This window comes from Patagioenas fasciata, chromosome 16, assembly GCF_037038585.1.
Source record: "Patagioenas fasciata isolate bPatFas1 chromosome 16, bPatFas1.hap1, whole genome shotgun sequence".
Classification (NCBI taxonomy): domain Eukaryota; kingdom Metazoa; phylum Chordata; class Aves; order Columbiformes; family Columbidae; genus Patagioenas; species Patagioenas fasciata.
Window position 1 is genome coordinate 14,285,971 of NC_092535.1, and position 12,234 is coordinate 14,298,204.

At 58.0% G+C, this 12,234-nt stretch overlaps 1 protein-coding gene across 4 annotated transcripts; it reads left to right on the plus strand.

The window, feature by feature from the left end:
• The first annotated feature begins 214 nt into the window (after positions 1 to 214).
• On the plus strand, positions 215 to 11,382 carry LOC136108072 (centrosome-associated protein CEP250-like). Of its 4 annotated transcripts, none has more exons than XM_071815518.1 (19): positions 217 to 378; positions 1,134 to 1,190; positions 1,909 to 1,991; positions 2,571 to 2,736; positions 2,987 to 3,093; positions 3,791 to 3,898; positions 4,486 to 4,582; positions 5,051 to 5,149; positions 5,305 to 5,483; positions 5,927 to 6,109; positions 6,664 to 6,808; positions 7,089 to 7,235; positions 7,422 to 7,652; positions 8,382 to 8,575; positions 9,125 to 9,252; positions 9,455 to 9,624; positions 10,518 to 10,673; positions 11,075 to 11,182; positions 11,270 to 11,382. In XM_071815518.1, exons 1-19 carry the CDS (start codon positions 280 to 282, stop codon positions 11,309 to 11,311), a joined length of 2,499 nt encoding a protein of 832 aa, XP_071671619.1. In that variant the 5' UTR covers positions 217 to 279; the 3' UTR covers positions 11,312 to 11,382. The 4 variants fall into 4 exon arrangements, with proteins under 4 accessions (XP_071671620.1, XP_071671622.1, XP_071671619.1 ...); XM_071815520.1 differs by lacking the exon at positions 217 to 378 and adding an exon at positions 582 to 972; XM_071815519.1 differs by lacking the exon at positions 3,791 to 3,898 and having other exon boundaries at positions 215 to 378.
• The last annotated feature ends 852 nt before the right edge of the window (positions 11,383 to 12,234 follow it).

The following is a 12,234-nucleotide window of genomic DNA, read 5'->3' on the forward strand; positions in this document are numbered from 1 at the left end:
AGCCCGGCGGGCCCGGCCAGGAGCGAGCAGAGAGAACCGAGAGCCGAGGAGAGAGGAGACAGAAGCGAGAAGAGCAGCGGGGAGCGAAGCGCTGCCCCAGAGCGGCCCCGAGCCAGCCCGGCTCTCCCGCCCCGCGGCTCCCGGTCGCACCCGGCGGGCAGGGGGAGCCGCTCCGCCCGCCCCGGAGGCGCCAGCCCGCGGCCCGGGGCCGCCTGAGCGCGGTCCGCCGGGCAGGGCGCGGAGCAGCCCCCGCCGCGGGGCCCGGCAGGGAGCGGGGCCATGGCGGCGCCGAGCCAGGGCTCCCTGCGGCGCCGGCTGCAGAGCTCGCAGGAGGCGCAGCACCGGCAAGCGCTGGTGGTGCGGAAGCTGCAGGCGAAGGTGAGGAGCGGGGGCGCCTGCCCGGGGGGAGCTGCCCGGGGCCGGGCCGCGGTGCTGGGGCCGGGGTGTCCGGGCCGCCCAGAGAGGGCGCTGGGCCGCGGCGATGCCGGGGGCGAACGCGCGGCCCCAGCGGGTTCCTTCCCGGAGCTGCCGCGGGCGGGACGGTGCCCAGCGCGGAGCTCGGGGGAGGCGCCGGGAGCCGCCCCGCTCCGCCCGGCCCGCCCAGGCGTGCTGGGCGCTGCTTCCCCCGCCGGCAGCCCCGAGCCGCTCGGCAGCCCTTGGCCGCCTTCGCTGCCGCTGCCCGGCCGGCGAACGGGCCCGGGCGGCTCTTGTGCAGCTGCACAGAAACCGCGTTGTGCAGCGGCTGAGCGGGGCTGGGGCAGAGCTGACCTGCTCGGCGGAGCTTGAGAAGCGACGTGGAAACTCCCTCCTTGCCCCCCCTTCAGGGCCCGGGGGACCTTTCCCCCGTGGGAATCTCGAGTTGGGGTCCGGGTGCCCATGGGGCAGGTGCTGCTGGCCAGCGCTGCCTTAGCATGAGCAGACAGTGCTGTGTGGGACAGAAACCCTGGCTGGCTGGCCTGAAGATCAGAGGAGGTGAAGCTTCCCCGTGTGGTCACGACTTCTCGTTGCTGTATCAGCAGCGCCGTGAAATGTTCCGTGCTTGGGCTGCAAAGACTGAGAGAAAAGGGGATGCGGGAGGAGCCGCGTCTGGGAGAAGCTGCATTCGCTCATCTGCCTTCTCTGTATCCACCCAGGTCCTGCAGTACCGGACTCGGTGCCGAGAGCTGGAGCAGCAAGTGGAGGCAGCAGGGGTGAGTGTGCAGGCTGCTGACTACAGACAGTGCACACAGCATTCGTTAACACCGGCAAAAAACACCTCTCCAGAGTGACAGTGACAGGAAAACAGGCTTTTGCTACCGGAGGGTTTCGGGAAGCGCTGTAATTCTGCCCGTCAGTGTGTGTGCAGTTGCCGTTCTTGGAGCAGCCAGTAGTCCCAGAAATGCCAGTCCAGAAATCCCCACCAAGAAGGATTTTAGTTTTGTGAGAGAGCGCTTTCCTGCTGGGGTAACGCGCTGTCCTCGGTCTCAGGAGAGGGCCGTACTGCCTGTTACGTTGTGGGGCCGTCTCTGAAAGAGAACCGGCTGGAACACGGCATTTCGGCAGGCGGGAATGCTGGCGTTCAGCACACAGAGCTGGCTCTTCTGTGCTTTTCTTTCTGCTTCGCGGCTAAAGTAAACCCCGGAGAGGAAGAGTAGGAGAGCAGGAGAGCATTCCTGGGCTTCAAGTGCAAGTGAGCGCTTGTGGTGCTGAGCGGAGGATCGCGGGCTGTGAGAGTGCAACAGTGGGAGACTGAGCAGAGCTGTCCCCTGCAGTGACACCCTTCCCCTTCCTCTCTGCTGTCACGACACTGTTATGCCTGGAAGAAGCCACGAGCTGCAGAGATACCAGCAAATGGAGGGGAGAGCGATGGATGCTGACAGTAGTGAAGGGAACACAAGAATTTGACTAATCTTTTCCTTTCTGCCTTAGGGATCCCTCCCCGGCAGGCGGGAAGCCACAGAAGACCAGAGCCTGGAGAAAGCACTGCTGCGGCTGGAAGAGGAGCAGCAAAGGTACAAGGAAGAAGCGTTCCCTCATAGCCGGTACCCTGGATGCTCATGGAGGGGAGGGAAAACCTGCCAGTGCCACCTGCTCTCCCCAAGGGAAGCGGCTGGACGAGCCGCTGTGACAGGAGAAAGGTCCACGATGTGTTTTCTGTGGTGCAGTGACAGTGTTGTGTGCCGAATGGCTCTGTTCTGAGCGGGGGGTTGTTCCGGGTGAGCTGCAAAGGTCCCTTTCCAGCCTCAGGTGCTCCAGGGTTCAGTAGGTGAGGGCTCAGGACAGTGGTAGAGAAAGGTGATGGATGATGCAGTGATCAGACAGCACGGCGGGGAGGCAAGACGTTCACCGTGGGCATCATCAGAGTTGAGAGGAAGGGAGAACCGAACCTGTGGATGGCAATGGAAGGCTTAAAGCCAGGAGAAGCAGCTGAGCTGGCCATCCCAGAGAGATCTTGGTTAATGCCAGGAAGCGCTTTTGCTGCCTCTGAGTCTGACAACAAAGCCAGTGTTGAGGGAGCTGGGAAATCCCGGGGCTGCTGCTTGTGGGCAGCAGTTGTTGAGCGACCTCTCTGCTGTTTCTCCCTCTCCCAGGTGTGAGAATCTGGCAGAAGTGAACGCTCTCCTGCGGGAGCAGCTCGATGAAGCCGGTGAGGTTAATTCAGCCCTCAAAGAAGATGTTGCAAAACTGACGGCGGATTGGATGAGGGCCCGGGAGGAGCTGGGGTTGAAGGAGAGTGAACGGCGCCGTGAGCGCGAGGTAAGGAAAGGCTGCGGGCTCGTCAGCCGTGATGCCAGAGCGGCGTGAGAATGGATTTGATTTCTGGCCGAGAGGTCTTGCTGTGTGGCAGCGGTGGCTCTGCTGAGCTGTGCTGGTGCTGAGGAGCAGGAGACAGGGCTGGGAGATGGAAGAGACCTGGTGCTGGGGGTTGCGCTCTCTCCTCTCTGAAAGACTCGAGCAGTGTTGGCGAAGGCTGGACTGGCATTTCTTTTTGTCTTGGCACGTTTAGGTGTATGACAGCTACGTCAGGGGTGAACACCAGCGTCTCCTCAGCCTGTGGTGCCAGGTGGTGACCTTCCGCCGTCAGTTCCTGGAGATGAAGACTGCCACTGACCGGTGAGTACGAGGGAAGGCCAGAGCTCTTGCAGGAAAGCTGTAGCTTCCTTCACACCTGCTGGGTGAGCCTCCGTGTTACAGTAATTGTGGCTCAAGCCATGATTTCTCCTTTGAGAGTCTGAAGCAATGAAGCCATGAAGCTGTTTAGCTGTCTTTGGAATGATTTGGTTTGATGCAGGTTTTCAAACCAGACTGAGGGGCTCGGGCTGTGGGCAATGCCGAGGCCCTGAGCGATGAACTTGCCTGTGGTGATGTTTGGGCACATTAACTCAGGCACGGGCACACATGGACATGCTGGAAGAGACTCCCCACAGCTGTGCGTGCAGCACGTAGAGCAGTCCGTTTAATAGAACGGTGGAAATCTGCCGTACATCTCACTGAATGAGAGTATGTTAATAAGCTAGAGCAGCAGCAACAGTCAGTAAGAGTCAGTGGAGGTCCTTGAGGCCTTCTGGCCGTCCCACACATTTCTTCTCATCTCTGAGGAGAAAACAGACTCATCCTCGACGATCACGCAGACTCATTGCTCAACTGTCCAGATGCGTCCTGGTCCCAAAGTGCCAGATGAGCGGCTCGTCCCAGCCAAGGCGTCACCTTTCCTGCCAGCTGGGACTGGTGCACAATGATGCGCTTCAGAAGCGAGTGAGCTGATAGAGATGGTGCTGTGAACACGGTCTCTTTCTTGATTCCTCTTCAGAGATTTGTCTGAGCTGAAGGCAGAGCACATGAGGCTTTCTGGAGCTGTGCTTGTGAGCTGCTCCCGTCCAACCTCTGGCGACCTGGAGAAGAAGGAGCTTCAGGACAGGTGAAGCTGTTTTAAACTTTGCAGTTACCAACATGATCTTTTGTGGCTGCTGCTGTGATTCGTAGATGAGCTGTGTTCACGTTTTAAACACACCCATTCTGCACAGCCCTGTTTCTGTGCCTGGTCAGACTGTTGCCTTCAACAGGATGGACAGAAAAACCGTCAGACTGACAGAAGCTGTTCTGAGTAAGATCAGACTGGCAAAGAGATTGCATAGCACAGTGTTTTTGCTGTTAGCTGACTCTTGGTGAGAAATGGAGAGCAGCATAAAGAGAACTCTGTCTCTGTACAGCCCTTTTCCTCCCCAGGGCTGCATTAAAGCAGTTGGGAGGAATGTGAACAGGAGCATCATAAGCAGTGTAGCTCCTCTGTGCTGACGGTTCCTTGCAAGACTGAGTGCAGAAGACCTTTGTGGCAAGAAGGGCCATTTGGCACCCTCAAGCTCATTACCCCGTAGAGCTGGATGCTGCCTTTGCTGTATTTTCTGGCTTGAACTTTCTCTGCTGTGCCTCTGGGAGCTGCTCAGCTCTTTCCCAGGCGATGGTGTGCTGTGCTTTTGGAGTGGCACGTGGACCTTCTCTTCTCAGGGTGCTGGAGCTCTCGGCCTTGCTTGTACCCTCCCAGAAGAAGAATGAGGAGAAGGAGAAGCCCATGGAAACACCTGACGACACCGTGGAGATTCTGGTGTGTTTTCCCGTGATCTGGGGGACAGCCCAGTGTTTGCTCCCCAGCCGTAGCACACAGAGGTGCGGTTTCCTCAGCAGAAGGAGGGGTAGAGATGCCACCTGCAGGGGAACATCAGGGACATTGCCAGAATGTTCCTTGTGTGTTTGGCACAGGTGCAGTCAGTCCGGGTGCAGCAGCGGCAGGGGAGCTGCAGACAGCTCCGGTGTCTTCCTCAGGGGTTGCACCAAGGCTGTTGTGCCTGGGGTCAAAGTTCCTTGGCACTGGCAGCTTCCTGGCAGTCTATGGAAACGAGCTGTCGGTCTTTCCCTTCTTAGTTTTAGCGAGGATGAAGTGGAATAGATGTGGGAAGGAATGCACTGGAATGCCGAGGGCTGAGGCTTCTGGGCACGGCAGTGCCGCTGAGGATGGGAACGCTGCAGAGGGAGCAGCTCTGCCCTGCCCACCCTTTCCTCCTTCTGTTCTCAGGAAGCCGGTCGGTTAGAGAAAGAACGTGAAGTTCTGTGGAGTAAAAGTGCCAAAGAGGAGAACCTGTCCCTGCAAAAGCTGATAAAAGATATAACTGAGGTGTGTGCAGAGCTGGGACCTTGATCTCCAACCCCCTCCCAGCTTTTGCCTCCAGCGGAGCCGTCTCTCTGCTCACTGCTTCTCCCGGCTGTCTGGAGCCGCCTTGGCCGCTCCTCACTGCTTCTTTGTGCTCTTTCCCTGCCCGTTGCTTGCAGGCCCTACAAGAAGAGCTTTCTGCCAGGCAGGACTCCATCGATTCCCTGCTGCAGCAGCACAGGCAGCAGGAAGAGAAGTGCAGGACGCTGCAGCAGAGGCTTGAGCAGCTGCAGGAGGAATGCGCCACGTCCAGCAGCCAGCGGCAGCACCTCCAGTCTCTGGTGGAAGCGCTCAGAAGGTGAGCGTTTCCTCCTTCTCCTGCGGTCCAGAGGCAATCTGCTTCCAGTTCGGGAGCCCAGAGCTGTTCTGGGCAGAGAACTTGCCTGCCCTGCCTCGCGCGTGCCTCTGGCACCACAGCATCCTCCTGTCGCTGCTTTTCCTGCTCGGCTGTGCCTCCCAAGGCTGTCTGGGCGATTCAGAGCGATGCTGGCATACAAGGCGCCTCTCCCTCGACATGCTGCGTCTGCTTCTGCTCTTTGGGTGCCCTTTCCCGGGCACCGCTTCTCGCTGGCTGAAGGCAGCAGCCTGCCCGCCTTTCTGCTTCCCTCTTCAGTTACCCTGGGAGGGGAAGAGCAAGTTCTTCCTCCCCGTGCTCCCCACAGCTCCATCCTGGGATGAGGAAAACGGGATCTGTGACTCTCCTGGCCTCTTCATTCTTGTAACGGAGCCTTGTCTCTGCAGTGACTGTGCCAACCTGGAGAGAACCAGGGACGAGCTACAGCAGCAGCTGGAAGTAACGGAGCAAGAAGCCTCGTGTCTGCGTCAAAGGAACACGGAGCTGCAGCTGAAGAAAGACTCAGCCCAGGGGGACAAGGTGGAGCAGCAAGAGGCGATGGAGAGAGCACGTCGTGAGCAGGAGCTGCTGTGAGCGTTCGAGCTTTCTCGGGGCAGGGGTGGGCATGGCTGGACCTTAGGGGCCCAGCGCACAAGGCTGAGTTGTGCCTGCTCGTCATTTGCAGCACAGAAGGGCGAAGGGAGCCCGCGGGCAGGGCTGGCTGCCTGCTGCCATCCAGCAGAGCCGCCTCCGTGTGCTTTGTGCGTGAGCTTCACAGAAATCATTCCCAGCCTGAGCAGAGTCTGTCGTACCTGAAGGAGAAATTTGGCAAGTCTTGGATCCAATGGATCCAAGAGGAGGGAGAGAACTAACAGGCAGGAACCCGTTGAGAGTACCTGAGCCACTTGGAAAGGTTCTGTGATTTCTGGAAGCTTGTTTTACTTTCTCAGTGACAAATGTTTCACCCACATCAATGGCAAAGAGTGATGTGGCTCTAGGCAGGAAGTTCCAGCGTTCCTCAGGTGTAAATAGAAAGCTGTTGGAAAACCCTCCAACTGCCATATCTGGACATAGTAGGTACTCTTGGTTTGGAGATGACAATGCTTTTAGGTTAAGAACTTGTTTGTCTTTCCCCGTCTCCCAGGCTGAAGGACTTTGCTGCGCTCGAAGGAAAACATTCATTATTGCAGAGTGAGCTGGTAGTGGCGAGAGAGACGCTGGAGGAGTCGCAGCTTCAGAGGGATCTGCTGGAGCGAGAGAAACACGAGCTGACCATGGCCCTGGAGAAGGTACGGTCACCTTATTCCTAGGGAGCACCTGTGGGAGAGGGAGCTGTGACAGCAGGACCAGCACCGGTGCTGTTCCTGGCAGGAGAAGACAGGGAAACCGTTGCTGTCCTTCTTGGGAAATGGGGATCGGAGCACACAGGCTCTTTGGGTGTTCAGTCCCCACGTGCTCATTGGGAGCGTGAACTGGGAGCGTGTCGGAGACACCCAGGGGATGGGAGTTGCTGCTGGGAGTCAGGCATTTTCCTGCCCTTGTTGTCACGTTGTTCTTTTGTCTCTGCAGGCCGAGCAGTCGGTGGCAGAGTTGACCAGGACTCAGAAGCAGCTGAGTGTAGAAATAGCTGATCTCCGTGCTGCAGCAGCCAACATGAGCAGTATCAATGAAGCTCTTGAAGTGGAGAAAGTGCAGCTGAACCACCTTGTGCTGCAGGTGAGCAGAGTTGCCAAAGCTCTTGCCAGCTGTTTGTCTCCAGCTGCTGCTGCTTCTCAGCCTTCTTGCCTTCCAGCAGTAGGACTGGCTGGCTGTGCAAATGTTGTTCCTTGTCCTGTCCAAGCCAAAGCTCCTTCCTAGGAAATGTTCCTGTCTTTGATGTGCTCTCTGCTTCTGTGATTGTAGCTGGAGCAAGAGAATGAGGTTGTGTCAGAGAAAGTGGCCGGGCTGGAGAGAGCAAGAGTCTGTGAGCAGGAGCGGCTGAGCTGGTGTGAAAGAACCAAGGCAGAGCTCTGTGCAGAGAAAGCCCAGCTGGAGCAGCTGCTGCAGGAAGCAGAGGAGCAGCAGGAGGGGCTGCGGGTGCAGCTGAGGAGACTGGCAGAGGAGAAGGAAGAAACCCGAGAGCAGCTCAGTGAGGTGAGACCAAAAAGCTGGTGCTTGTGGGTGGGCGTTTGGCTGCTTGGCTGAGTGAAGCTGTGTCTGCTGGCTGCTGCAGGCTTTGTGTCAAGGAGACACTCGGTAGCCCTGCAGGGCAGGGGGTTTGTTCCCTTCTTTTTGGCACCACGTTGATGGCTTGCGGAGCAGCTCTGCAGTTCTCTGCGCTGTCCTCTGCTTCTCTGGGTTCTTCTAATCCACCGGTCCGTGTTGGCCTCTTCCGTGGCTTTTGCTGAGCTGCAAAGCGGTGATCGTGTTGTCCATGGATCAGAGCGGGGCGACTCCTGTCACCTGTGGCAAAAGAAACAAACCGTGTAGCTCTGAATCCTTTTTCTGAGGCAGAATCCGGTCGGCAGCGGCTGAACATGAGCCGGCGTGTGCCCAGGTGTCCCAGAAGGCCAAGAGCAGCCTGGCTTGTCCCAGCACTGGTGTGGCCAGCAGGAGCAGGGCAGTGACCGTCCCCTGCACTGGGCACTGGGGAGGCCACAGCTGGTCCCAGGCAGCCCAGGCTGGCCTTGCACATCACTTGCCGGTGAGCGGGGCCAGCGCCTTTTGGCAGCCCAGGCTCTCGGTGCGGGACCAGCAGCTGCTCTCACACTTGGAGCCCCCGGGACAGGAGCTCTTTCTCCTCCCGCCCCCTGGCCAGCGGCGCTGGCTGCTCTGCACACAGCTGCACAGAAAGGGCTCCAGCTGCGGTTTGTCCCGTTCCAGGTGTCCCGGCAGCAAGAGTCGGCCAGCACTGGTCTGGAGCAGTTGCGCCAGGAGTCCTCTCGCCAAGGGCTCGCCCTGGCCAAGGTGTCCGAAGAGAAGGAGGTGCTGGTGCAGGAGAAGGCTGCCCTGGAGCTGCGCCTGGCAGCCGTGGAGCGGGACAGACAAGGCCTTTCCGAGCAGCTGGCAGAGGCCAGGTAAAGGGCGAGGAACCCTGGGCAGGACATGACTCGCTGTCGGGAATTACAGAGCTGGTCAGCATTGCACGGGGCTTTCTTGCGTCCCCTGTGCTTTGCGGATGTTCTCACCTTCCAGGGACAGAACAGGGAAGAATCTTGAGGGGAAAAAAACCTGCTTATTGTGTCCCCCTGCAGAGCAATTGGAAGTGCTGATGGGATGCACCTGTGAGCAGAGGTTGGGCTTTTGCTGGCTGGCACAGACGTTGTCAGGAAAACTGCTACCTGTGTGCCATCCACCAGGCAGCACCCATTTCAGATTTGGCTGTCGAGATGAAATTCGGCTGGGCTTGCTGTGTTACGCTGGGTCCTAAGGAAAGCCTGGGCGTTCCCTCAGAGGGGCCTGCATTGCTAATTTAAATGGCAGAAATATGTTTGCTGTACATGGGTGTCCATGCAGCCCCTTTTCCGTTCTCAGGGGCAGGGATCTTGAAGCACTTGTCACTGGGATCCCTCCCTGTGGGTGTCAGGAGCAAGAAGCTCATTTCTCTCCGTGTCCACAACCCGCAGGCCGGTGAAGGAGACCCTGGCGCGCAGCCTGTTTGAGGCTCAGCAGCGCGTATCTCAGCTGGAGATCGCCCGGAGTCACCTGGAGATGCGGCTTCACACCGTCACGCAGGCCAAGGACGTGATACAAGGTGAGGCCGCATGTGCTTTGTTTCTGGTGATGCCCTGCCTAGACAAGATGGTATAAAACCAGCTCTCTGTCCGCAGTGCTTGTGAGGAGTGAAGGAGCTGGAACAGACCCCTCCAGCACTGAAACTCCAAGGGCTGAAGGTCAGTAAGGCCAGAAGCAGGGTCTGGGTAGACTCTGACTCTTGCCACTTGTGGGGTTTGCAGGGGAAGTGAAGTGTCTTCAACGTGAGCTGGAAGCAGAGAGATCTCTCCTGAGGCAGGAGCGGGAGAACGCGGCACAACAGCTCTTGCGGAGAGAACGGCAGCATGACGATGCCCTCAGACTTCGGCAGAGCGACCACGAAGCAGAAACACAGAGGCTTCTGCAAGACCTGGTAGGAAACAAGAGGTGTTGAATTCCTCAAGCACGCTCGGTGGGCTGGCTTTAGCAGAGGAACGGCCCGAGGTGTGAAATGGCAGCAACCGCATGTCGCAGGCCGCACGTTGCCGGGCCAGCAGCAGAGCCGATGGCTCGTACTCGAAGGCACGTGGAGCCCACAGGACTGTGCTGGGACAGGAAATGCAGCCACAGATGGAGCGTGGGCGTGAGATGAGTCCAAGGGCAGGTTGGGGGCCCCACCCAGAGCGTGGCAGCACAGGGGGGCTCTTACCAGCCTCCCGTCTCCCATGGGGCAGAGTCCTGACCCTCCTGCCAGCTGCAGTCACGGGAGCTTTGTTCCTTTCTTGCTGCCCTTTCTCGGTGGACAGAGGGGTTTTCTTTGGGCCTGAACCCCAAAGGAGGGTGAAGCTTCCCATGTTCTGAGGAGCTTGGCTGGGGCTCCATCCTGAAGCGTTTTCCTCCCGTTGACCACACTAATGTAGGGAACTCGATAGAGTTTTATACCGATGGCTGAACAGCAGCGACACCGATGGTGCTTAGAGGATGCTTTCAGAGATGGAGATCTCTGGGCAACAGCATTTCCGCTGTATTAAAATAATGGAATTGGTACTGTTGCGTGATCCGGTTAAAGGCTTCATTGCCATTCCGCATGTACTTGTGCCACAGCCCCAAAAGCAGGAAGGCAAATGAGTGTGGATTTCTCCCAGGTGATCTGCAGGGGGCCCCTGGGAAGAGAGTTTGGGGCTGTTTTGGGCTGTGGCCCAGGGGGAGAAGAAGGCACTTGGCCCTGTCCAGTCCTGAGCGCGCTCACTCTCCCCGGCTTGTTCATTCTGGCCCTTGTAACCTGCGTGTGGCACCAGCTCCACCATCTCCTCTCTGAATCCCCAGCAGGCTGCTGCAGAAGGGGAGCAGCTCTCCTGGCTCTCAGAGAAGAGACGCCTGTCGCAGCGGCTGGAATGTCTGCAGGGAGCAGTTGCAAGGCTGGAACTGGAGAAGACGGAGCTGAAGCAGTACAACGCTGAGCTCAGGAGGACCCTGGAGCAGGTGAAACAGGCTTTCCCTGCCTCTGCAAAGCCTCCCGGTGCTCTGGAACACCACACGTTTCCCAGACAGCGCTTTGGAGCCCTCTGCTGCTTTCCTACCCTCTCCCCGTCCCCCTGTGCACACTCGCTGTCTGTTTTCTCTCCCTTCTGGCACCCGTTGCCTTCCCAAATGCACATTCACTGGGGTACCACCCTTCCTGCCCCAGTGTCCCCATCCACACACACTGGACTCTCTCTTGCCCTTTCTCCTCCATATTCTGCTTCGAGTGCGTTTTGCCCCAACGTTCTCAGGTGCAAGTGACAGTCTCTGAGCAGAAATCTCCTTGCCCTGATGTGCAGGGGTCCTTCTGCTCCTCGTTTGGTGGCCCGAGTCTGTGACCCTTTCTCCTTCCCAACGTGCAGGTGGAACGTGAACGGAGGAGGCTGAAGAGATGTTGCCGTGGTCGGTCGCTGCCAGATGCGTGCGCATTGTCTCTCTCTGACCAGCGGAAGGTGCCGGCTTCCAGACAGGTGAGAACAGGATCGCACTGGGTGGCAGGAGGGTCTGGCCATAGGGAGGAACGATGGCAAATCCCAGTGGTCTTTTGCCTCTTTCAGGTGGCCCTCCTGGAGACACAGCTGGTGCAAGAACCAAAATAGAAGCAAGGACTCCAGGGGCAGTCACACCCTTGGAGATGAAGGAAGGGAATTTTAACCACCAGCTACTGGGGGGGTTAGAGGGGGGTGGGTGGGGAGATGGGGAGCAGGCGGATCGGAAAGGTTGTACCCTCCGAGTACCTCAGCCCATGGGGAAAGGAGGAGGGATCATTGCGGCCGGGAGCTAGGGCTGGGGAACTGGGGTCAATGGGGGCTGCGTTCCCCTCGTTTTGGAAGAGACCCCACAGGGAGATGCCCGGTGGACTCTTCCTTTTAGTTGGATAAAGTTTTTCTTTTGGTTTGACTCCTCTGTCTCTTTTTCTGAACACGGAGCTCTAGCGAAGTGAATTTCTGTGCAGCTGCCTCTGGGTACCCAGCATGGCGCTCCCTGTGCTCTGGGTGCCGGGCTCTGCGTTTCTCTGCCCCGGGAGCTCCTTTTCTCTTTTCTGTCTCAGGCCAAGGGTGATGGTTTTAAACAAAAAGAAGGGAGAACTAGACTAGATACAAGGAAGGAATTTTTTTAGAATGAGGGTGGTAAAATACTGGCAAAGGGTTTCCCAGAAAGGTGGTAGATGCCCCATCCCTGGAAACATTCAAGGTGAGATTTCATGGTGCTCGAAGCAACCTTATCTATATAGAATGGAGTAGAATAGAATCATGAAGGCTGGAAAAAAGATGTTTAAGATCACCAAGTCCAACTGTTAACCCAACACTGCCAAGTCCACCACTAAACCATGTCCCTAAGCACCACATCTCCACGTTCATCGAACCCCTCCAGGGATGGTGACTCCAGCACTGCCCTGGGCAGCCTGTTCCAATGCCCCACAGCCCTTTGGGGAAGAAATTGTTGAAACCAAAAGACGGAATGCAAGACAAGCCGGGGGGAGGGAATCTCAAACCCATCAGCACTCCAGGGACCTTGAGCA

Bases quoted from the DNA above. Each gene is read 5' to 3' on its own strand.
- LOC136108072 (XM_071815518.1), top strand. From the start codon at position 280: ATGGCGGCGCCGAGCCAGGGCTCCCTGCGGCGCCGGCTGCAGAGCTCG. The intron at 7,236-7,421 runs GTGAGCAGAGTT...CTGTGATTGTAG, and splicing joins TGAACCACCTTGTGCTGCAG to CTGGAGCAAGAGAATGAGGT. The intron at 7,653-8,381 runs GTGAGACCAAAA...GTCCCGTTCCAG, and splicing joins CCCGAGAGCAGCTCAGTGAG to GTGTCCCGGCAGCAAGAGTC.